The sequence below is a fragment of the Bubalus kerabau genome, chromosome 13 (genome assembly GCF_029407905.1).
Source record: "Bubalus kerabau isolate K-KA32 ecotype Philippines breed swamp buffalo chromosome 13, PCC_UOA_SB_1v2, whole genome shotgun sequence".
NCBI classification, from domain to species: Eukaryota; Metazoa; Chordata; class Mammalia; order Artiodactyla; family Bovidae; genus Bubalus; species Bubalus kerabau.
Genome location: NC_073636.1, coordinates 61,464,374 through 61,490,303, shown reverse-complemented (window position 1 = coordinate 61,490,303; position 25,930 = coordinate 61,464,374). Strand labels below are relative to the sequence as shown.

General features: G+C 40.4%; 1 protein-coding gene across 1 annotated transcript; it reads right to left on the bottom strand.

Annotated features, from left to right (window-relative positions):
* Positions 1-2,946: 2,946 nt before the first annotated feature.
* Positions 2,947-5,760, bottom strand: DEFB115 (defensin beta 115). The gene is made up of 2 exons (XM_055543327.1): positions 5,667-5,760; positions 2,947-3,173 (listed from the first exon to the last, which is right to left on the bottom strand). The coding sequence occupies exons 1-2, from the start codon at positions 5,758-5,760 to the stop codon at positions 2,947-2,949; spliced, it is 321 nt and encodes a 106-aa protein (XP_055399302.1).
* Positions 5,761-25,930: the final 20,170 nt, after the last annotated feature.

Genomic DNA, 25,930 nt, shown 5'->3' with positions numbered 1-25,930 from the left:
GCCCATGACAACAGTCAAGGAAAAATGATGGCTGAATTAGAATAGCAGTGGCAGGGATAGAGAATAGGCACTATGGAGGCAGACTTGGAAGGTCTTTGTGGCTGACATGATGAGTAGGGGTGGGGAGCAGTGAGGAAGAAGGAGATATCTAGGGTGTATTTTAGGATTATGGTTTGAGAACTTATGTTGAGAGCACTTCTCTGTTTCTCAGTCTCTTTTCATGTCATTGCTCTCTAAGATGCCTCTTTTGAAGTCAGGTGTAAAGAATGGATTTTCATCATAATTTAAAGAGTGAAGAAGGCTTTAAGAGTTGAAAGGCATATAAAGTTTGAAAGATAGTGAAAGTATTAATCACTCAGTCATGTCCCACTCTTTGTGACCCTATGAACTGTCGCCCACCAGGCTCCATTGTTCATGGGATTCTCCAGGCAAGACTACTGGAGTGGGTTGTCATTCCCTTCCCCAGGGGATCTTTCCAACCCAGGCATCAAACCCAGGTCTCTTGCATTGCAGGCAGATTCTTTACCATCTGAGCCACTGGAGACCTGGGTTCAATTCCTGGGTTGGGAAGATATAATCAAATAAATCCATTTTGGGGATGAACAAAGTGAGTAGCAAGGTGACTTATCACACTTGCATTTCCCCACAACCTTTTCATTTCTTTGGGACTATGGATATGAAGTCATGTTTAATGTAATTCTCTAAGACTCCTGGGTCTACTTGTGGGCATAATTTCTCTTGTCAAAAAATGAATAAAAACTCTTAGTTCAAGAACAGGTAGCTTGTATTATGTGCAACCACTGGTGTAACCTGGGTTAGAATTGAAGTGTTTATTGGAATCATTGTGCCTGAGTAATCTGAGATCCAGTCTCTAAGCCACTCCCCAGATAGCACAAGCACATCCTTTAAGGTTTGAGACATCAGTGTTATACTATTAGAGAGGGAGAAAATGAGAGAATTGAAGTGAAAGTACTCTGAGAAACGAGTTGAAGGATTAGAAGCTGCCATTATTTGGTGATTGATGTACCTTGTCTTCAGACTGCATTCTCCAGATAATTAATGTCAACAAAGGCTAGGGATAATTTTCAGCTCTAAAACTGACTGGCATTGGCCTCTAATTAAGACTGCCTACTACATAGGGACAACTTCCTCATTTACTGCAACTGGAAATTATTTCTCTTTGTGTCTGGATATACCATTTTGGGGCTTCCCAGGTTGCTCAGCGGTAAAGAACCCACCTGCCAATGCAGGAGACTCAGGAGACTGGTTCAATCTCTGGGTTGGGAAGATCCCCTGAAGGAGGAAATGGCAACTCATTCCAGTATTTTTGCCTGGAGAATCCCATGGACAGAGAAGCCTAGTGGTCTACAGTCCATGGGGTTGCAAAGAGTCAGACACAACTGAGCAACTAAGCTTGTAGGCTCACATACCATTTTGGGTTGGGTTTGTTGCACAGTTTAACCACAAAGTGAGTGAAGTGAAAGTTTCTCAGTCATGTCCAACTCTTTGGGACTCCATGGACTATACAGTCCATGGAATTCTCTGGGACAGAATACTGGAGTGCGTAGCCTTCCCCTTCTTGAGGGGATCTTCCCAACCCAGGGATTGAACCCAGGTTTCCTGCATTGCAGGCAGATCCTTTTCCAGCTGAGCCACAAGGGAAGCCCAAGAATACTGGCATGGGTATCCTATCCCTTCTCCAGCGGATCTTCCTGAACCAGTAATCGAACTGGGGTGTCCCGCCTTGCAGGCGGATTCTTTACCAACTGAGCCATCAGGGAAGCCCCTTTAACCACAGGAGGCTCACAAAGCTCTTCCTTTCATGACACCTTCCATACTAATGAAGTAGATTCTGGGTGGAAAGAGGAAAGAGAAGCTTTCCTTACTGCAGCAAAGATTTTTCCATCTTGAGGAAGCATAATGTCTGAGTTCAGGTATCATGGGTTCAAAGTCTTTCTACTAAACTACTTTTTTGTGCCACTTGGAGCAAGTCACTTAAACTGTCTGTGTCTTAGTTTCCTCTTCTGGCCAAAGGACACAATACTACTTCTTACTTCATGGAGCTATTGTTAGAGCAAATTGAGGTCATACAGTAAAATGTTTAGGACAAGTTCTTACACACAGTTGTTCTCAGTAAACTTTGAGGAATTTTGGTTGGTGTTGTTTAATTAGTTTTATTTTTCTTTGTTTTTTTTTTTGTTTGCTTGTTTTTTCCCCTTCCACTTGGTTGGGGCCTGAGTAGTTGTCTCTTGTACAGAGGGCATTCCAGTCTGTTGACAGCCAAGTATAATTAGGGGGTTGGAGTAAGGGACAAATTCCAAGAGAGAAACAATGAGACAGAGCCTTAGGCTAAACTTCGAGCTCCCCTGGTGGCTCAGAGAGTAATGAATCTGCCTGCAGTGCAGGATACCTGGATTTGATCTCTGGGTTGGGAAGATCCCCTGGAGAAGGGAATGTCTACCCACTCCAGTATTCTTTCCTGGAGAATTCCATAGACAGAGGAGACTGGCCAACTACGGTCCATGGGTTCGCAAAGAGTCAGACACGACTGAACGACTAACACTTTCACAAAGAGGCAAAAGACTTCTGGATCACACTGGCCTATCTCAACAATCCAGGATGAGACATTAGATAAGGATGTGTGATCAAGGTGAAATTTGCCTTAACCTGGAACACTTCCACATTCAGAGACCTATAGCACCTGGTCAGAGGCTTAGAAATTCAAGATTCAGATTCTATAAAACAGGTTTACCATGAGAACTGATTTCCAATAATATCCTGTGACAGCCTTGGGAATGTTAGGCTATAGAGGACTAGAGAGACAGAGACAAATGATAGCTAGAATGAGCATATATTTTTTAATGGATCATGTAAGGACCCAGTCTCCTTAGATACTAAGGATCTAAGGACCATGTAGGTGACCTGGACACCCATCTTACTGCCTCATTAAAATGCTGCCAAAATCCTCTTGTCACAAGTCATAAATTCATACTTAGTGGTACTTGCCATAACCCTATATGTTGTCTCTTCTTTTCTGACAAGTTTTGATGATTTATGCTTTATAGGGATGCAGCAAAGCTTTCTTAACCCACATTTTTCTTTCTTCTTCTCACTTTCTTTGCAATGTTTCCTGCAATTGCCAGTTCCATAACCACACTTTCTGGTCCATCCATCTATCAAAATAAACAAAGAGATGAATAAGCACATACATGAAAAAGTAAAGACTATTATACTAATTGGTATATGATTACACATTGGTAATTGTAGCAATAATGGTTACAGTGAACTATTGAAATGTAATGGCATCCTTGGGACTATCAAACTTTTATTGGACTTTATTTTTATGCTTAGGATATTTCTATCTCTGTCATTTTTCAGTATCACCAACACTAGTTCCTCATTTTTCCCAAATCTAGATATTTGTCAAGGAATGAAACTGTGCCTTCAGTTAACTTTTTTTTTTCTTCTTCTCTCCATTCATTATTCACTCAACAGCGATTTTGTTGAGCACCTATTATGTGCCAGACACTTTTAGGTTCATGTCTTAGGTGATGCCTAGAGGAGTATATTGATCACTGAATGACCAGTTTATGTGGATGATCAGAAAGCAGATCTTCTAAGCTTTACATAGGTCAATAGAACAGAGTATAGACTCAGCTTCCTCAGCACATTAAGTTCAGTTGAGAGATCATAGTATCTTGTTTCAAATTATGATTACCTCTACTTTTTTATTCTCCCAAACTCCTCTATTAGGAGATAACTCTGAATTATTTCTTTCTCACTAGAACATTTGGACTGGAAAAAAATTAGAATCAGGATGACTGTACTCCCTCATCTATTCTATTTGCCTTCAGTTTAAGCAGGCAGAAGCCAACTCAGGGTTCAGTTCAGTTCAGTTCTGTTCATTGCTCAGTTGTGTCCGACTCTTTGCCACCCCATGGACTGCAGCATGCCAGGCTTCCCTGTCCATCACCAACTCCCAGAGCTTACTCAAACTCATGTCCATTGAGTCAGGGATGCCATCCAACCATCTCATCTTCTCTCATCCCCTTCTCCTCCCACCTTCAATCTTTCCCAGCATTAGGGTCTTTTCAAATGAGTCAATTCTTTGCATCAGGTGGCCAAAGCATTGGAGTTACAGCTTCAGCATCAGTCCTTCCAATGAACATTCAGGACTGATTTCCTTAAGGATTGACTGGTTGGATCTCCTTGCTGCCCAAGGGACTCTTAAGAGTCTTCTCCAACACCACAGTTCAAAAGCTGAACTCAATATGCCAGCAAATTTGGAAAACTCAGCAGTGGCCACAGGACTGGAAAAGGTCAGTTTTCATTCCAGTTCCAAAGAAAGGCAATGCCAAAGAGTGTTCAAACTACCGCACAATTGCACTCATCTCACATGCTAGCAAAGTAATTGCTCAAAATTCTCCAAGCCAGGCTTCAACAGTACGTGAACCATGAACTTCCAGGTGCTCAAGCTGAATTTAGAAAAGGCAGAGGAACCAGAGATCAAATTGCCAATATCCGTTGGATCATTGAAAAAGCAAGAGAGTTCCAGAAAACATCTACTTTTACTTTATTAACTATGCCAAAGCCTTTGATAGTGTGGGTCACAGCAAACTGTGGAAAATTCTTCAAGAGATGGGAATACCAGACCATCTGACCTGCCTCTTGAGAAATCTGTATGCAGGTCAATAAGCAACATTAGGACTGGACATGGAACAACAGACAGGTTCCAAATCAGGAAAGAAGTAGGTCAAGGCTGTATACTGTCACCCTGCCTATTTAACTTATATGCAGAGTACATCATGTGAAATGCTGGGCTGAATGAAGCACAAGCTGGAATCAAGATTGCCGGGAGAAATATCAACTTAGGATTAGCCCATGATTATCTGCTTTTGCTTCTACAATAACTGAGTGGTTGACAAACACTTTCAGTTTGAAAAGCTGATTCAAGAGAGGACACAACTTCCAATAGCAATGACCAAAAGAGAAATCATGAAATTAAAATCATAAACTTTAGAATCCCTTGGAAGCCCAAGTATAAAACATTTTTTGTTAGAACATCATTCACCATTTGACCATAAAGTCTGTTGTACTACTATTAGAGTGCTTTGGCCATATTCAATCCAGAATCCAGGATCTTCTGTCCTAGTCTAAGCTCCACACCTTGAGCTTATTTTACAAATCTGTAGACATCCAACATCGACCTACAAAATTTATACTATACACACTAAGACAAGAGTAAGACGCCTCCTCTGATTGATTCAAATGAGCATTCAAAGTCAAACAACAATGGAGAGACAAAGGAAAAGGACTGGTTACTGCAAGAGGTGGTATAAAAGTGATAGATACCTAAAGTAAGAACCTGTTGACATTTGGGATAAGGATATTAAGTACATTAGGGATTTGGGGGTTGGTTTTGCACATGGAAGGGACTTCATTCAAGAAACATTGGCCTCTATTGATATTTGCCAGGTTCCCTAATGAGAAGAACCATCATAGTCAAGGTGACAGATTGTCCTTATCACAGGGCATATTCACTGTATGGCTTTTCACCGGATCTAAGCCATCCCTGTCCTCACTCCCACACAGATTTAGTTTTCCAATGGTTCTATGAGTTTGACCCATTCTTACTCCCTTTTCCCTCCCCTTCATGGTCTGGTTACCTGGGGAAGCCTGATCCAGGACCACAAGGACAGCTACAGCCAGGAACAAGATTTTAATATGTCCTGAGAGGGATGAGGAATGATCCAGCAGCATACTGAATGTGCTAAGGAAAGTCAATTTTCACTCTGTGTTTTATTGACTTGGGTACAGCTAAGTCATGGACAATAAATCAGACAAGGACAGCATGTTCCACTACCCGGACATCAGCCTATAAGTCAACAGTGCCAGTTGATCATCCAGTGTTCAGAGTCCTTCTCTAGATGCCATCTGGGAAGGTGGAAGGCATTAGCAGAGGACATATAAGGCCTACAAAAGACTATGGCATTGTGGACACAATGGACCTGCTTTCCAAGAAGCCTTTCCCACTCCTTTACTTGAATAGTTGAGTCTTCTCCCTTACATTTTCACAGCCTCTCTGCTTCCTTTTTTTTTTTTTTTTTTTTTTTTTTTTGCTGAGGAAGTGGAATCAGTTGGCACGAAGTATTTTTCTAATTCATCTTTATTGGACAGCACTGGCAAGTTTTAACAGACAGTGAGAACCCTGAAAGTAGGGACTGGCTGTGATTTCTGTTTATCCAGACTATGCAGTGATCATTTGTTGAAAACAATGAATGGATAAATTCATTATGGTATTCACTTGTAGCCTGAAAGATCTTAGGGCTTCCCTGGTGGCTCAGCAGTAAAGAATTCACCTGCAATACGGGAGACCCAGGTTCAATCCCTATATCAGGAAGATCCCCTGGAAAAGGGAATGGCAACCCCTACTCCTGTATTCTTGGCTGAAGAATCCCATGGACAGGGGAGCCTGGCAGGCTACAATCCATATGTTGAGTTGCAAAGAGTCAGACACAGCTGAAGTAAATATATGCACACTGATAGATCTTAAAATTGGCATTTCTCAGCTAAGAAAATGTACATCCACTAAGTGGAAGAGAATTGCCTAAGGTACACTATGGGCAAGAAAGAAAAAACTGAGGGCTCTTATAACCCACTCATGGTCCAGGTCTTCTTAATTCTGCATTTTCCTCCTTATTTCCTACTACAAATCCTTGATGTTAGCTGCTTCTGGGCCTTTCTTGGACTCTGGCTCTGAGTAGAGACCAACAAAGAAGGTATGGAAGGAGGCTCTGTCAGGAAGTTTGCCTGTGAGTCCACTGGATTTTCTTTTTTGAGTCCTTGGTGTGCCTTATGGTTATTTTACAACTTTTGATGGATCCAGTGTTCTTCTAGTATAGTCTCTGTGCAGTTGGCAGGTATTAGGAACAGCCTGATGGGGCTCAGGAAGTCTGTTTCCCCTTTATATCCAGATGGCATGTTCTCCAGGAAAGCAGTGAGCATGAAGCCATCCATTGAACTCTCGCTGTCTATGACTGTGAAAAGAACTTTAATCCATGACCTGTTAGAATCCTCACAGAATCCCTAATAAGTAGATGGAGTTTGTTCAGGTAGCTTCCGTGGTGGCTCAGATGGTAAGGAATCTGCCTGCAATATGGGAGACCTGGGTTCAATCCCTGGATGGAGAAGATACCCTGGAGAAGGGAATGGCTATCCACTCCAGTATTCTTGCCTGGAGTATTCCATGGACAAAGGAGCCTGGTGGGCTACAGCCTATGGGGTTGCAAAGGTCAGACATGACTGAGCAACTAACAATTTCACTCTTCACTTTTTCAGTGCTTAGATTGAGCTATGGATTTAGATCCAGTTTACCTGTCCGCAGAGCATATGTTCTTCCTATATCCCAGGGATCAATGCCCAAGTAACAAAGGAAGAAGATATCTGTTCAACCTGAAAAGCAGTAATGGGTTGAAGAGAGTTATAGTTGTTATCTTCTGAAAAGGCATGTTCTGTGCAAGCCTAGAGGGCAGAACTCAAAGTCTTGGGTGGAAATTGCAGGGGAGCAGCAGCAGGTTTAAACTAACTGGAAAGATCTCTGATGATTGAAACCATCTAGAAATAGTTGGACAGTCTGGGAGAAGTTTTGGCTCCTAGTGTCCAAATGCTGCAACCTGAGTCAGCATGATCTCTTCTCTCAGATTATCTAGGGAAGACTGGTATATTGATCAGCTGAATATGGATCTGTTTACTAAGCACAGTGTCTAAGAGGAGAAGAGAGCAATGTTCTGCCACTCTGTTTAGGGAGAGAGACAACAAACATATAATGCAAGATGGTGACAAGTACTATAAAGAAAAACAAACCAGAGTTAGAGATAGAGAATAATATGATATACACTGTGTGTGTGTCTGCTTTGAACAGGTTATCCAGGGGAGGGCTCTCAGAGGAAGAAACATAGAGAAGAAAACTACCTGCATTGGGAAAGTGAGCCACATGAATCAGAATCTTCCAGGCAGAGAGAACATCAAGAGCAAAGACTCTAAGGAAGGGAGGTACTGGGTGTTTCAAGAAGAGCAAAAATTCAGTGTGCCTGGAGTACAAGAGTGAGTGAGGGAATAAACAAATAGAAGCGAGAATGATAAAGGCAGGCAAAGCTATAGTATGTCAGATCATACAGGAATCTACTAAAGACCTTGTAATTTATTTGATATGTGATAGGGAATTGTGACTTACATTTTGAGAGGTCACTCAAATCTGAAAGTTTGTTTTTGTCTCTTTGCCTATAAAATATCACTGAACAGAGGAGCCTGGCAGGCTACAGTCCATGGGGTCCCAAAGAGCCGGACACGACTGAGTGACTTCACTTTTACTTTTCTCCAGGAAAATGATGAAAATGTCTTTTAATTTCTCCGAGTAATGTATTTGGGCTAAATAAGTGTTTTTTGAATGTGTCACTGCCCATGTACTGGCAGTATGTGTTTTACATAATTTTAATTTTAATACTCATCTTAGAAAAAAATCACTAGACCTTGACCTGGTAATTTTACAGATAACATCACTTAGTATGTGATCAAATATAGATTTAAGAAAAAGTTCTGTTGGTTTCTACAGAAATATGAAGTAAATAATTCTACATTCTATAGACAATAAGGCAAAAAAAAATTGTAAGATAACATACAGAAAGCTAAAGTTTGGGCTACAAAATAGATAAAGAACATTCTTTGGAAGAGAAAACCAAAGCCTAAAGACGTCAGTTGACTTTCTGAAGGCCACACAGCTGGTAAGCCATGGAGTCAGGAATGGGACTTTAGTCTACCTGACTCTAAATCCACAGCTCTTGACAACAGAGAATATTGTCTCACCGAATACATAAATCTTCAGGCTTTATGTTTTTATTTATTTACTTTATTAAATTTCTATTTTGGAATTGCTATAGATTGACAGGAAGTTGCAAAGACAGTAAAGAAATTCTGTATTTCTGCAAAGACACTTTCTTGGGCAGGATATTTTAAGGGTTCAGAGGTTATTTACCACATGCTTGTCATAGACTGGTTCCAAATAGGAAAAGGAGTATGTCAAGGCTGTATATTGTCACCCTGCCTATTTAACTTATATGCAGAGTACATCATGAGAAACACTGGGAGAAGCACAAGCTGGAATCAAGATTGCCGGGAGAAATATCAATAACCTCAGATATGCAGATGACACCACCCTTATGGCAGAAAGTGAAGAGGAACTCAAAAGCCTCCTGATGAAAGTGCAAGAAGAGAGTGAAAAAGTTGGCTTAAAGCTCAACATTCAGAAAATGAAGATCATGGCATCTGGTCCCATCACTTCATGGCAAATAGATGGGGAAAGAGTGGAAACAGTGTCAGACTTTATTTTGGGGGGCTCTAAAATCATTGCAGATGGTGATTGCAGCCATGAAATTAAAAGACGCTTACTCTTTGGAAGGAAAGTTATGCCCAACCTAGACAGCATATTAAAAAGCAGATAAATTACTTTGCCAACAAAGGTCTGTCTAGTCAAGGCTATGGTTTTTCCAGTGGTCATGTATGGATGTGGGAGTTGGACTGGGAAGAAAGCTGAGTGCCGAAGAATTGATGCTTTTGAACTGTGGTGTTGGAGAAGACTCTTGCAAGTCCCTTGGACAGCAAGGAGATCCAACCAGTCCATTCTAAAGGAGACCAGTCCTGGGTGTTCATTGGAAGGAGTGGTGTTGAAGCTGAAACTCCAATACTTTGGCCACCTCATGCAAAGAGTTGACTCATTGGAAAAGACCCTGATGCTGGGAGGGATTGGGGGCAGGAGGAGAAGGGGACGACAAAGGATGAGATGGCTGGATGGCATCACCGACTCGATGGACATGAGTTTGAGTAAACTCCAGGAGTTGGTGATGGACAAGGAGGCCTGGCGTGCTGCGATTGATGGGGTCGCAAAGAGTCGGACACGACTGAGCGACTGAACTGAACTGTCATAGACCAATTCTGATGACTTTTACAATGGGTAGATTTGGGCAACAAGTCATAGAAACAGAGAGTAGACAGTGGTTACTCACAGAAACAGAGCAGAGCATGATTACCAGGGTCTGTGTGGAGAAGGAAATGAGGAAATGTCGGCCAGTGGCACAAAATTTTAGTTTTGCAAGATGAATAAGTACTGAAGATCTATTGTACAATAGTGTTTCTATAGTTAACAGCGTTGTATCTTATACTTCAAATTGGAGAAATCCAGTTTCTCCAAATGTAGCATTTTGAATAATTATCATACAATATCAAAACAAGGAAACTGACATGGCTACAATATACATGTATATTTCAACCTCATTTTATCACATGTGTTGATTAGTGCAAGCAATCAGTATACAAAACTATTCAATCAACACAGAAATATTCCTTGTACTGCCCCTTTATAGTAACATTCCACCCCCTATGCTATGCTATGCTAAGTCACTTCAGTCGTGTCCGACTCTTTGCGACCCCATCATACTTCCTTAGAATTCCTAACCCCTGGCAATAAACAATTTGTTCTCCATCTTTCTAATTTTGTTGCTTTTGAGAATGTTCTGTAAGTGGAATCATACAGTATATGTCTTTTGAGATCACTGTTTATAGCAATAGTTTGTACCTTTTATTGCTGCATAGTATTCCATCTTATGGATATACTGCAGTTTATTTCACCATTAACATATTATAGAACATTTTTGTTGTTTCTAGATTTTGGTTATTACAAATTCTTACCAGCAACGTGTGAGGGAGTCAATCTCCCTCATCCACATGTGGTACTGTCATGGTTTTTAATTCTAGCTGATCTAGCAGATATGTAGTACTACCTCATCCTGATCTAAAATTGCATTTTCCTAATTGCTAGTGATGTCAAACATCCTTTTGTATACTTATTTGCCCTCCACAAATCATCTTTGGTGAGATGTCTCTTCCTTTCTCCATTTTATAAATGCTATAAACTCTGTATAGGAGGTTTTGTTGGATACTTGTTTGCAAATAATATCTTCAGTCTGTAGTTTTTCTCCTAATCCTTTTCTTTTATTTATTCATTCCCTCATATTCTTTTTTATGGTGATAACAAGATCTCTTTCTCACAAATTTGAAGTATATGATATAACGCTGTTAACTATAGAAACATTGTTGTATAATAGATCTTCAGCACTTACTCATCTTACATAACTGAAATTTTGTGCCACTGGCCAACATTTCCTCATTTTCTCCTTCACACAGACCCTGGTAACCACTCTCTACTCTCTGTTTCTATGACTTGTGGTTGCCCAAATCTACACATTGTAAAAGTCATGAGAATTGGTCCATGACAAGCATGTGGTAAATAACCTCTGACCCCTTAAAACATCCTGCCTGAGAAAGTGGTCTTTGCTTACCTGAGACTTGAGCCTTGCCAGGTATCTTATGCTGACCATATGATACATGATGAATACCTGGTTTCTATGCTTTTAGGCTAAGGTGTATCAGAACTCTAAAAGCAGAGCTTGAAGATTATGAAGCTAAGTTCATTCATGTGAGTGCTCTACGCTTACACGATTGATTTCCAATAAAAACCTGGACACCGAGGTTCCAGTGAGCTTCCTTGGCTGGCAGCACTGTGCACTTGTTATCACACATTATGGCTGAGAAAATTAAGCTGCATCCATATGACTGTACTAGGAATCTCATATCTGGTTTTTTCTAGACTCATTTATCTTTTTCTTTTGCTAATTTCAGTCTTTATTCTTTAAATGTAATAAATTGTGCACATGAGCTTATCCAGGTCCTTCTGGTAAGTCATCAAACCTGACAGGTCATGGGGATCATCCAAAAAAGCTAGACATATGTAACAATGGAATAGAATTGAGAGTCTAGAAATGAATCTTAATTCTTGTGTCAATTGACTTTTTTATGAGGGTTTCAAGACAATTCAATGAAGAAACAGTCATCATTTTAACAAATAGAATTGAGAAAATTGGAAGACCACATGCAAAAGACAAAATTTAGACTCCTATGTTAGATCACGCAAAATTAAATTAAAATGGATCAAAGAGATAAGTGTCAGAGTTAAAACTAAAATCTCTTAAGATGCAAACACAAGAGTAAACCTTCATGATCTTGAATCAAGAGAAGTTTTTAGATACGACACCAAAAGCAAAAGCGACAAAAAAGAAAGTTCATCAAAATTTAAAACTTATACTTTAAAAGATAAATATAAAATGTCTAACACATCAAATCATATATCTAACAAGCATAACTCAAGAGATGGGGTATTTCAGACTGGAGCTGGAACCTATGCAAAAATGAAGCAAATGCGAATACTATCTTTCTAACATTTTATAAGAAGTTAGCAGCAATTTGGAGGTCAATTCTCATTTAGAGAATTGATGGACTATTAAGCTACAGGGGACCCTGAGCAGCAATGATAAAAAGCAAGCAAAAGCTAGCATGCTGCCTGATAGTGAAAGTCTATAATAAAGGAAAAGGAATATATAGGAATTTTAGAAAGACATAATAATCAGAGTAGCGGAAAAACCACCATCAGTCTGCACCACGAAGAGTAACTTGAATTTTTTACAATTTTGAGCATGTGTTTTTTCTAACACAAAATATTTCATTGTAAACTTATATGGTAAGATGCTATGAATACTGGTGTGCTATAAAAATTGACATGTAAAATTGCAATTTAATATGAATGCATAGAATTTGTTATTGACAATAATCCATTTAGTGAATATGCAAAGAATCACTTAACAATCATTCGGATCAGATCAGTCGCTCAGTCGTGTCCGACCCTTTGCAACCCCATGAATCGCAGCATGCCAGGCTTCCCTGTCCATCGCCAACTCCCGGAGTTCACTCAGACTCACGTCCATCGAGTCAGTGATGCCATCCAGCCATCTCATCCTCTGTCGTCCCCTTCTCCTCTTGTCCCCAATCCCTCCCAGCATCAGAGTCTTTTCCAATGAGTCAACTCTTCGCATGAGGTGGCCAAAGTACTGGAGTTTCAGCTTTAGCATCATTCCTTCCAAAGAAATCCCAGGGCTGATCTTCAGAATGGACTGGTTGGATCTCCTGGCAGTCCAAGGCACTCTCAAGAGTCTCCTCCAACACCACAGTTCAATTCTTCGGCGCTCAGCCTTCTTCACAGTCCAACTCTCACATCCATACATGACCACTCGAAAAACCATAGCCTTGACTAGATGGACCTTTGTTGGCAAAGTAATGTCTCTGCTTTTTAATATGCTATCTAGGTTGGTCATAATTTTCCTTCCAAGGAGTAAGTGTCTTTTAATTTCATGGCTGCAATCACCATCTGCAGTGATTTTGGAGCCCAGAAAAATAAAGTCTGACACTGTTTCCACTGTTTCCCCATCTATTAGCCATGAAGTGATGGGACCAGATGCCATGATCTTCATTTTCTGAATGTTGAGCTTTAAGCCAACTTTTTCACTCTCCACTTTCACTTTCATCAAGAGGCTTTTGAGTTCCTCTTCACTTTCTGCCATAAGGGTGGTGTCATCTGCATATCTGAGGTTATTGATATTTCTCCCGGCAATCTTGATTCCAGCTTGTGTTTCTTCCCATCCAGCGTGTCTCATGATGTACTCTGCATATAAGTTAAATAAACAGGGTGACAATATATAGCCTTGACGAACTCCTTTTCTTATTTGGAACCAGTATGTTGTTCCATGTCCAGTTCTAACTGTTGCTTCCTGACCTGCATACAAATTTCTCAAGAGGCAGATCAGGTGGTCTGGTATTCCCATCTCTTTAAGAATTTTCCACAGTTTATTGTGATCCACACAGTCAAAGGCTTTGGCATAGTAAATAAAGCAGAAATAGATGTTTTTCTGGAACTCTCTTGCTTTTTCTATGATCCAGCAGATGTTGGCAATTTGATCTCTGGTTCCTCTGCCTTTTCTAAAACCAGCTTGAACATCAGGAAGTTCACAGTTCACATATTGCTGAAGCCTGGCTTGGAGAATTTTGAGCATTACTTTACTAGCATGTGAGCTGAGTGCAATTGTGCGGTAGTTTGAGCATTCTTTGGCATGCCTTTCTTTGGAATTGGAATGAAAACTGCCCTTTTCCAGTCCTGTGGCCACTGCTGAGTTTTCCAAATATGCTGGCATATTGAGTGCAGCACTTTCACTGCATCATCTTTCAGGATTTGGAATAGCTCAACTGGAATTCCATCACCTCCACTAGCTTTGTTCATAGTGATGTTTTCTAAGGCCCACTTGACTTCACATTCCAGGATGTCTGGCTCTAGGTCAGTGATCACACCATCGTGATTATCTGGGTCATGAAGATCTTTTTTGTACAGTTCTTCTGTGTATTCTTGCCATCTCTTCTTAATATCTTCTGCTTCTGTTAGGTCCATACCATTTCTGTCCTTTATCGAGCTCATCTTTGCATGAAATGTTCCTTTGGTATCTCTGATTTTCTTGAAGAGATCCCTGGTCTTTCCCATTCTGTTGTTTTCCTCTATTTCTTTGCATCGTTGAAGAGGGCTTTCTTATCTCTTCTTGCTATTCTTTGGAACTCTGCATTCAGATGTTTATATCTTTCCTTTTCTCCTTTGCTTTTCACTTCTCTTCTTTTCACAGCTATTTGTAAGGCCTCCCCAGACAGCCATTTTGCTTTTCTGCATTTCTTTTCCATGGGGATGGTCTTGATCCCTGTCTCCTGTACAATGTCATGAACCTCTGTCCATAGTTCATCAGGCACTCTATCTATCAGATCTAGGCCCTTAAATCTATTTCTCACTTCCACTGTATAATCATAAGGGATTTGATTTAGGTCATACCTGAATGGTCTAGTGGTTTTCCCTACTTTCTTCAATTTAAGTCTGAATTTGGCAATAAGGAGTTCATGGTCTGAGCCACAGTCAGCTCCTGGTCTTGTTTTTGTTGACTGTATAGAGCTTCTCCATCTTTGGCTGCAAAGAATATAATCAATCTGATTTCGGTGTTGACCATGTGGTGATGTCCATGTATAGAGTCTTCTCTTGTGTTGTTGGAAGAGGGTGTTTGTTATGACCAGTGCATTTTCTTGGCAAAACTCTATTAGTCTTTGCCCTGCTTCATTCCGTATTCCAAGGCCAAATTTGCCTGTTACTCCAGGTGTTTCTTGACTTCCTACTTTTGCATTCCAGTCCCCTATAATGAAAAGGACATCTCTTTTGAGTGTTAGTTCTAAAAGGTCTTGTAGGTCTTCATAGAACCATTCAACTTCAGCTTCTTCAGCGTTACTGGTTGGGGCATAGACTTGGATTACTGTAATATTGAATGGTTTGCCTTGGAAACGAACAGAGATCATTCTGTCGTTTTTGAGACTGTATCCAAATACTGCATTTCGGACTCTTCTGTTGACCATGATGGCCACTCCATTTCTTCTGAGGGATTCCTGCTCGCAGTAGTAGATATAATGATCATCTGAGTTAAATTCACCCATTCCAGTCCATTTCAGTTCGCTGATTCCTAGAATGTCTACATTCACTCTTGCCATCTCCTGTTTGACCACTTACAATTTGCCTTGATTCATGGACCTGACATTCCAGGTTCCTATGCAATATTGCTCTTTACAGCATCGGACCTTGCTTCTATCACCAGTCACATCCACAGCTGGGTATTCTTTTTCTTTGGCTCCATCCCTTCATTCTTTCTGGAGTTATTTCTCCACTGATCTCCAGTAGCATATTGGGCACCTACTGACCTGGGGAGTTTCTCTTTCAGTATCCTATCAGTTTACCTTTTCATACTGTTCATGGAGTTCTCAAGGCAAGAATACTGAAGTGGTTTGCCATTCCCTTCTCCAGTGGACCACATTCTGTCAAATCTCTCCACCATGACCTGCCCGTCTTGGGTTGCAAGAGGGTGCCTCATGAGATGACCGCAAATCAAGAAGATTGTCATTTTAAAGGGTCATCTTCTCTTATTCTACACAACAACAATGAATCATTTCTTGATCAGATTGTGAGGTGTGATGAAAAGTGGATTTTATACAATTAGTTCAGTGGTTGGACCGAGGAGAAGCTCCAAAGCACTTCCCAAAGCCAAACTTGCACCAAGAAAAGGTCATGGTCACTGTTTGGTGGTCTGCTGCCAGTCTGATCCACTACAGCTTTCTAAATCCCAGTGAAACCATTACATCTAAGAAGTATGCTCAGCAAATTGATGAGCTGAACAGAAAACTGCAACTACTGCAGCCAGCCTTGGTCAACTGGAGGGCCCAATGTTTCTCTGCCATAATGCCCAACAGCATGTCACATGACCAATGCTTCAAAAGTTGAATGAACTAGGTTGAATGAGGTTTTGCTTCATCAACCATATTCATCTGACCTATTGCCAACCAACAACCACTTCTTCAAGCATCTCAACAACTTTTTGCAGGGAAAATGCTCCCACAACCAGCAGGATGCAGAAAATGCTTTCCAAGAGTTCGTTGAATCCAGAAGCATGGATTTTTATGCTACAGGAATAAACAAACTTATTTCTCATTGTCAAAATTGTGTTGATTATGATGGTTCCTGTTTTGATGAATAAAGATGTGTTTGAGCCTAGTTATAATGATTTAAAATTCATTGTCTGAAACCACTGTTACATTTACAGTAACAGAAATATTAGAAATATCTCATTACTAATAGAGATATTACATCATTTTCCTCTTTAAACTTTAATTCCAGTAGCTTATTTTTATTCTACCATACCCATAAAATTAGACCTTAATGTAATAAATTTTTATTTTTGAAAGTCTATATTGATAATTCTATCATATTTCTCTGCAACAAAGCATAATTTTTATTGTGAAATCTGTGTAAATATAAAGTTATAAATATTTAACATTTCAAGATTGAACCATTATTGTAATACTTGGAACAAAACTGATTAGAACCACATGAATGTATTATAAAATGTGAAAAACAATTACTGATGAAGAAAACTTTTTTATTTTACTTAGAGGCATCCTCTTAGTAAATGATAGTGCTTTCTTTATATTAGTTTATATATATAGATGAATATTACTTTTACTAATGAGATGAAGGTCAGTATCAACTGTCTTCCCACTTTTTATTTTTAAAAATGGAATTACCAAGAGACCTTATTCAATCAAAAGTAAATATGAAGGTTGAAAGATTAGGTGTCAGATATATAATGGATACATACACACACAGAGAGAGAAATGCAGTTCGTTTCAGTTCAGTTCAGTTCAGTCGCTCAGTCACATCCAACTCTTTGCGACCCCATGAACTGCAGCACGCCAGGCTTCCCTGTCCATCACTAACTCCTGGAGTCCACCCAAACTCATATCCATTGAATCTGTGATGCCATCCAACCATCTTATCCTCTGTCTTCCCCTTCGCCTCCTGCCCTCAATCTTTCCCAGCATCAGGGTATTTTCCAATGAGTCAGCTCTTTGCATCAGGTGGCCAAAGTATTGGAGTTTCAGCTTTAGCATCAGTCCTTCCAATGAACACCCAGGACTGACCTCCTTTAGGATGGACTGGTTGGATCTCCTTGCAGTCCAAGGGACTCTCAAGAGTCTTCTCCAACACCACAGTTCAAAAACATCAATTCTTCCGCATTCAGCTTTCTTTATAGTCCAACTCTCACCAAAAATCCCATCGTAAGCTATCACTAAAGTTTATCTACAAAGATCTATCAAACACCAGCTGATTTACTCTGCTGTCCCTGCTTTGGGAAACAAGAATTGAAAATCACTTGAATTTCCAAAGGATTTGTTGTCCGAAGTCTATGATTACTTACTTTCTGAACACCAGCACCAATCTTTCAATTATCCACATTTGATACCTGCAGGTTTTTCCACTCTGAATAATCCATGATTGTCAGAAAAAAAGGGGAGAGGGGTAAATTTTCATTCAAGAGTGAGAGAAATTTAGAAAGTGGAGATAGAAAAGAAGAACATGTTAAGAATGGTTTGAGTATCACAACACATTAAAAAACTGAGGGTCAAAAAATGAGTTCCCTTAAATTATCAACATGCATATGCTGGAAAAAACATATCCAGTATCCCAGCTTCACATTTACTACTTTGTATTGTCCGACCTTCTCATGTTTGTTGAGATGATTACATGAACAGCAAGTGCTCAAGTTTTTACTGAGCATCTACCATGCACAAGGCACTGGTCTACCAGCTTGGGACACAGTCAGGAACCAGAGCACAGTATAAGGACTCTGTGTACATTAGAGTGGTGATGACAGGCTATATGTACATAACTAATGAAATAATGCAGAAGGACAGCAAAGAAATCTACAAAATATTTCAAGGAGTTCAGGTGATAGGAAGAAGATGATGCAAAGTAGAGTGAGGAGTGGATTATTTCTAAGGAGGTGACATTTAAGGGAAAGGCATAGAAGAAGAATACTCTAGGCTGAGGCAGAGTGGTGGCCTCAGGATGTCTTCGTAGTGAAAGAATGCCTCTGTGAAGTTGGCATGTGACCTGTGTGATGAGGTGTTTGCCATACAAAAGAAATGGAGAAGAGCAACTCGGGCCAAGGTACACTAGAAAGAAGGTGATCAAGTTGCCCAGGCTTGCTAAAGACTTTCTTAGTCTTGGTACTCTAACTCCCATGTTCTGGGAAGACCCTCAGTCCCAGGCAAAGTAGGATATTTGTCAGCCTAACAGGAGGCCCAAGAGCTATTGGAATATGAGGTCTACTTAAGGGTCAGTGGCCTGAGGCCCAATACCTCTTCTATAGCCAGGATCCCTGGCAACTTGACCGAGGCAAAATAAAAAGAATTAGAGAGTAAACCTTCTTGATTCTGAGACCTTTAGGCATCTGAGACTGTGGCTGTCAGTAACACCCCAACCATAGCTCAGCACATGAACAATCAATCAACTTGGAGTGAATAGCTGCTCCTTTGTGATATCAGAGAGTAAAGTTGCAGAACCACTTGTTGCTGTACAAACAGCACGTGCATGACAGAGGCAGATGAAGCATAGGCACCCTACAGGTGATCAGTATTCATGGACAAAATGGACATCTGGACAGGCACACAATGAGACAACTACAGTTGGAGGTTTTGAGTAGACATTTGAGTGGAAAGAGCGTTGGAAAGATAAGTAGAACTTGTGACGTAGTTCTTAATAGGATGTGCTCTCAAGGCAAGTCTGACTTGTGCCTCTGTCTAGTTAAATAAGTGTTTGTGGTGGGTGTGGTAGTTTCTAACTATAACTGGATTTGTTTCTGGTTGAAGTATTAAACAAAATTTGACCTCATGATACAAACAGGGATTTAAAGTCAACACTTACAAAAAATGTTGGTAGGGACAGGGAAGGGAAAACTTGTTTGGAAATTTTTATGTGACTGCATAGGTTCTTCACATATGATAGTGGGGTTTCAGGTGTTAATAAAATCAAATTTTCTATCTCAACTATTGAGGCAACTCAAAACTGTGACGTTTGTTTTATTTATTTATTTATTGTGGAAAAATATTCAGACACACAAATATCACTTGAAACCCAATATTAGCACATATACATTAGTATATCAGAGGAAAACAGGAAAAGAATTTAAGCTCAATATGAAGAATCTCTGTATCTTCTATATACTTATCTTTATATAGTTCTAATTATAAGGTTACTCTCTTCATTCTTGCCTTGGCAGTTGCAATAAGTCCATCTCTATGGCATCCGATCCCCGATAGAACTGTCCCCCGTAAAATAACATCAGTAGAATTGGCTCCCTGCATATTAGTCCCAGCACTTATATAGATCTGCTGTCTCAGGCTCATCAGAAAACGTTGTATCCTCAGTGCTCTCAGGAGTAGGTGTCAAAGTCTAGGAAGAATCTCTCTGGGAAGCAGTGGCCCCAGTTACTCTGCTTTCTTGAGTCATAGTTGCTTTAACTGTTACCTCATCAGTAAACCCAGAATCGGGGGAAAAAGGAAAATCATCATGAGTAATATATTCAACATTTAGATCTTTGAAGAAGGTACGATGGATTGGCCATTGAGTGTACGGATCATAACTTCTTAGGGGAATGCAGCATGATTGCTTGTTCACACAAAGTAATTTGTACCTTTCAAGAAGTAAACATCGTTTTCTACAGTATCCTATATCATTCTTCCAACATCTTTCAACAAACCAGCCAGCTGCAGGGAAAAAAAACAAGCAGTCAATTTTTAAATTCTAGCAAAAGATTACAAACAGCAATTCAAAAATTTGACAACCACTACTATTGCCATCTAAAATGATATGATAAAAATACTACAAGCCATTTGGAGAGACAAAGAAGAAAGCTAAAACTTTATAGTAAAAACTGTGACATGTGCCATTAAGGAAATTGCTGTGGGTGGGAAGAGGGACAGAGTGAAGGATGGGGAGGAGGCAGGAGAGAATCTGGAGAAGGACAGAAAAGGAGGGGAAAGAACATAAGACAGAGGACACATATGTAAAGCTGATATTTAAGCCATGGAAGGCAAGAAAGATGAAAGGAGATGACAGGATTACACAGGAGCCAAAGAGTATTTTAGAATGTATGCTAAGTCAATTCAGTCATGTTCTACTCTTTGTGACCCTAGGTTCCTCTGTCCATGGGATTTTCCAGGCAAGAGTAACAGAGAAGGTTGCCATTTCCTTCTCCAAAAGGACCAGCAAATACTCAGCCCCAGTATTAAAAAACAGCATAGTGTCTTTAAGGTATTGAGAATCTGAAATATAACATGCAAGGAGCAGAGGAGATGAAATGAACTTAAAGTAGCAATCCCATCACCTAGTCCCTACAGGCCATTTTGAAGCATTTTCATTTATTTCAAACCATCATATGTTCTAATTTACTTTAAATTTTAGACTGTTAGCTAGGATAACACACAGAAATTAGTTAAGAGAAAAGGAAGAATAGAATTTGGGAAACATGTTCAGACAGATAAAACTTGATGGCAGCTGAAACTGAAGCTGTGAGAACTGTGGAATGAAGAGGACAGATTTCAGACACTGATTCTTTGAATAAAAAGGTAAATGGAAGATGGAGAAATCCAAGTACATTACTACATTTTTTAGTAGATATAGGGGAGATTCTTGATGCTTGCCATTCATAGAATGGTAAATTGAGGAAAGAATATGAGTTGGAGGGAGGAGCAAAAGGTGGTTATAAGTATTTGTTTTGGGACATTTAGCACAATACGGGCTTTCTCTGGTGGCTCAGTGGTAAAGAATCTGCCTGCCAATGCAGGAGACATGAGTTTTATCCCTGGGTTGGGAAGATTCTCTGGAGAAGGAAATGACAATCTGCCGGGGTCCAGCCCCGGTGGAGTCAGGGGTTTCGAAGGGGAGATGGCATCAACGATCAGGAAACAACAGCTTATTTAAATGTTAATTAAAGATATAAAGAGTGGTTAAATAAGGATAGCTCAGTGAGAAAATTTAGTGGAGAAAAGAGGCTGAATAATTCAGCCAGAAGGTGAGAGAAAGAACGACATGGGGAGACCAAGTTTCAGTGAACAAGGCCCACACTTTATTTTCCAAAGTAGTTTTTATACCTTAAGTTATGCATAGAGGATAATGGGGGAAGGGGTAGAGTCATGCAGTAAGCCAGGCCTTCTTCCTGCAAACTTATCATATGCAAAAGTTTAGGTGATTTGCATCATCTTCTGGCCCAGAGGCCTGTTAACATTTTAAGACCCTTTCTTCAGAAAACTTATTTTTCTCTAAAGGTGATTAGTCAGGCGCCACCCTCCAAAAGCATTAGATAAAGTTGCATTCCTATAGGGCAAAGGTGTGGTGGGCTATAACAAGAAAAAGAATTAACTCAAGGGTCCAAGGTTACAAACATTAAAGCTACTGCTGCTGCTGCTGCTAAGTCACTTCAGTCGTGTCTGACTCTGTGTGACCCCATAGACGGCAGCCCACCAGGCTTCCCCGTCCCTGGGATTCTCCAGGCAACAATACTGGAGTGGCTTGCCATTTCCTTCTCCAATGCATGAAAGTGAAAAGTGAAAGTGAAGTCGCTCAGTTGTGTCTGACTCTTCGCGACCCCATGGATTGCAGCCTACCAGGCTCCTCTGTCCATGGGATTTTCTAGGCAAAAGTACTGGAGTGGGGTGCCATTGACTTCTCCAAAAACTTACACCAATTATATTAATCAATACACTGCCAGGGACACAGCAGGTAAGGGATATGGAGACTTAGCAGCAAACATTGGCCCAAGAAGTGAAAAACCCTTCACCAATACAATTTCTAATCAATCTTTTAACTGCTCAAAGGAATCTGTATTTACACAGTTTAGAACATCTCATGCCTCTCACAGCTGGGAGGCTCTGAGCAATCACATGTGACCAGAAAAACCCATTCAGGCAGGCTAGAGGACTTCCAAAGGAGTTTGTAGGTTGAAACACTATCACACCCAGGAACTTCATTAACTGGAGCTGTAAGTTAACTCTTTTTTTCAGAGAGAGGTAGTGGGGCACAGCCCCCCATAAAGTCAGAGGTGTAGGTGAAAGCACAAAGCAGAAAGTAGGCAGACTCTGGTTTTGGGGGTAGATGCTCGAGAATTTCCAGGGGGACTCCTGAGGCTCGATCCCGCCTTTGCGTATGCCGAGCCTCCTTCCTCATGACCTTTGCCACAGGCGGAGCTCCTCATGCCGGCTCCCGGCAACAACCCACTTCAGTATTCTTGCCTGGGAAATCCCATAGACAGAGGAGCCTGGTGGGCTACAGTCTGTGTGTTTGCAAACAAGCTGGACAAACAGCGACTAAACAATAACAACAACACAATATAGCTCAGAAGTACAAAGGGCAGTGGGATATAACTGTAGCAACTCAGTAGAGAAGTTTACACTTCAGTTGTAAATTTTGAAATCATTGCTTATGGCCAGTATGTAAAGCTACAGTTATAGATTAACTGTAGTGCATGTTGGAATAATATGACATAAAAGAGGACCATGATTAAATTCTGATTAGTGTCAATATTGAAAGCTCAGATAAGAGTAAAATGTTCAGAAGGCACGGCCAGATAAATTGGAGCAAAACAGAAGAATGAGGCCCTAGGGAATTAGATTAGCATACCCAAAAAAAGACCTTGGGAAAAATTGTGAGTGATGTATAATAATTAATTAAGAGGCATTCAGCACAACTCCACCACCCCACCCCACCCCCGACCCCATTCCTAAAATCAGTTTGGAAATGGGGAAGTTAAGGAATTAAAACAAAACAAAACAACAAAAAAAGAAAAGTGAGTTATACAATTAATTACCACTGTGGTTGACTAGAGCTTAATCCTACATGGAACTCTGGCAACAAATGTATGGCTAGGGCAAAACTATCATTCTTGAGGGTCAGAGGAGCTGGAATATTTCTTCCCACCATTCTGCCAGCCCGTAGTTAATAGATGATCCCAGAGTGAGCTGAAAATTCCATGACATTTCTGGAATGCCCACTATAGGGCTGATTTGCAAGCAATCAACCATGCTTTGAGATACTGCTGGTGAAATCAGGCTGGTGTGCATGAAAATGGCAAATGCCACAGGGACACAGAAAAGTTGTATCAAGTATGACTAGATTATGAAAGTGAGGAAAATGTTTCCTAAAAGAACACATGGACATTTGTAGGTAAATACTGCTGTGAGGTTGAGCAAGATAAGTCAGATGTCTCTACTGTATTTAACACAATGAACATTACTGGCAATCTTCAGAGTGGTAGTGAAATGAAGCAGGACACTATGATCCTTTCCTTCACCACCCATGTCCTCTGCCTGCCTTTTGTCCGTGGAAAACTTTAGTCAAAGAATAAGTTTAATCAGAGAAGTGAGATATGCAGAAACAAAGGAAAACAGCCAAAGGAGACTAAATAATAATAATGTAATCATTAAGCATAGTCAAGGACCTTTAGTTCTTTCTCAAGGGCTAAGAGATAATATTCTAGGCCATATCCTGTGAGTTGTCTTATATATAATAAAACACCAGGTGGAGAAGTTAATTACATGATGACCAGACTGTACCCATGATGTGAGCTGCCACAATTCTTAGAACTGGTCTCAAAGAAATGGGAAAAAATGGACCCTGGGACTGAAGATTAACTGTACCTAAAACAAACATGATGATGCTGGCCAGACCACTGATGACAAGTTTGAAGATGACTATTAGAGATGACAGTGTTGTTTCTGCATGCAGCCATCTCCCACTTCTGTCTATAAAAGTTTGTGCCCACCTTGCTTGTGCGGGGAGGTGGGGGTAGTCAGCCTTTGGACAGATGTCTGCTACCCTCCCCTCCAGTTGCTGGCACCTGAAATAAAGCAAGCTTTCTTTTCCACCGACCTGGCTTTTGAGCGGCGAGCAGCTGGACACCACATACACTCTTTCAGTAACAGCAGGAAACGGAGAAACAGAAATAAAGTGATTGACATGTGAATGAGAGAAGTAAAAGTAGAACCTGGAGACCAAACTCTTAGGAAGTTTAACTGTGAGAAAGAACAGAGAAATAGATAAGCACTTGGAGGTCAATATAAAGTCAAGAGAGAGTTTTTCAGGTTTGTTTTGAAGATTGGGAAATAACAGAACACATCCATAAATATTAAGAAAAAAGTAGTAGAAAGGGGGAGATTAAAGTAGAAGAGAGAAATGAGGGGAAAAGGAAGGGTATGGTCCTTGATTAGGTGACAAAGATCAAGACCACATATATATATACTTGACTGATTTGGAGAAGGCACACTACCTCAGCTATGTCAAGAGGAAAAGAGAAGATGGATGCAAAGCCATACTGGACGTTAACTTTAAAAATACACAACACATAAAAGCTGAGTTATGTTTTATGTGGTAGAAAGTTTCAGGACTTAAGTCCAGAAAGCAGTGTCTCAAGTAGCCCCAAGGGAACTGCTCCAGGAAGGCAAGGCAGGCAGGCTGGTTTTATAGACGTTTTCCAACAAAGGGCAGGTAGTCAGAACATCAAAAGATTATTGCAAATTAAAGGAAAACCAGATATCTTAAGGAAGTTGTTGTTTTTCTATGCATGGGAAGAGGCATGAGTCTGGACTCACTGAAATCATTCCTTTGATATCCACTTCACCTATCTGGGGCCAGTTCTTCTGGGTTTTTACATCTCGAGTTTCCCCAGTGCTCATCATGGGGAGTGGCTGCAGTCTAATGACTGTTAAATGGCAAATATTCTTCCTGAGTTCCATCAGGGCTCACCATCCATGGTGGCTGCAATTGCTGATGATTGTGGCATCCTTTGTTTACTGATATGGCAGGAAATTTTCCAATTGTCACTGGTATGAGTGTTGGCAGTGGTAAAAATAAAAGTGCTATTTGAATTTTTAAAACCTTGAGATGTGGGATGAAGTCCTAAGATGGGGTAGGAGGGAGACACAGAAAGGAGTGGAGCAGGAAAATTGAAGAGAAAGAATGTCAGTGCAAAATAGTTAAGAAAGAATGATCAGCTCAGACAAGCAATACAGTAGGCTTTCTAAGAAGCATCAAAATTCATTGGAGGGTGAGGATATGCAGGCAGATTCTTTACCAGCTGAGCCACCAGGGAAACCCAAGAATTCTGGAATGGGTAGCCTATCCCTTCTCCAGGGGATCTTCCCCACCAAGGAATCCAATGGGGGTCTCCTGCATTGCAGGCTGATTCTTTACCAACTGAGCTACTAGGGAAGCCAAAGTGAAACTAGTCTGTTCCATTTATCAAGCAACTACATGACCATCTTTCCCAGCAAACTGCCCAAGAAACGCCAATGTCGGTGTATTCTAGGAAACTACTAGTGCAAAAGCTGTATGTTGGAGGAAGACAATGATGTATGAGGAAGGTCAATTAATTCTCAACACAACCTTTTTTGGATTTTGGATAAAGTAAGAAAAGTACCATTTGTGGATTGAGATAGAGAAAGAAAGCACAGTGAAAATTTGGCTCCTATTTCCTCCACCAGGATATCACTTCTCCAGTGATTTATCATTTTTTGTTATTTTACTGGC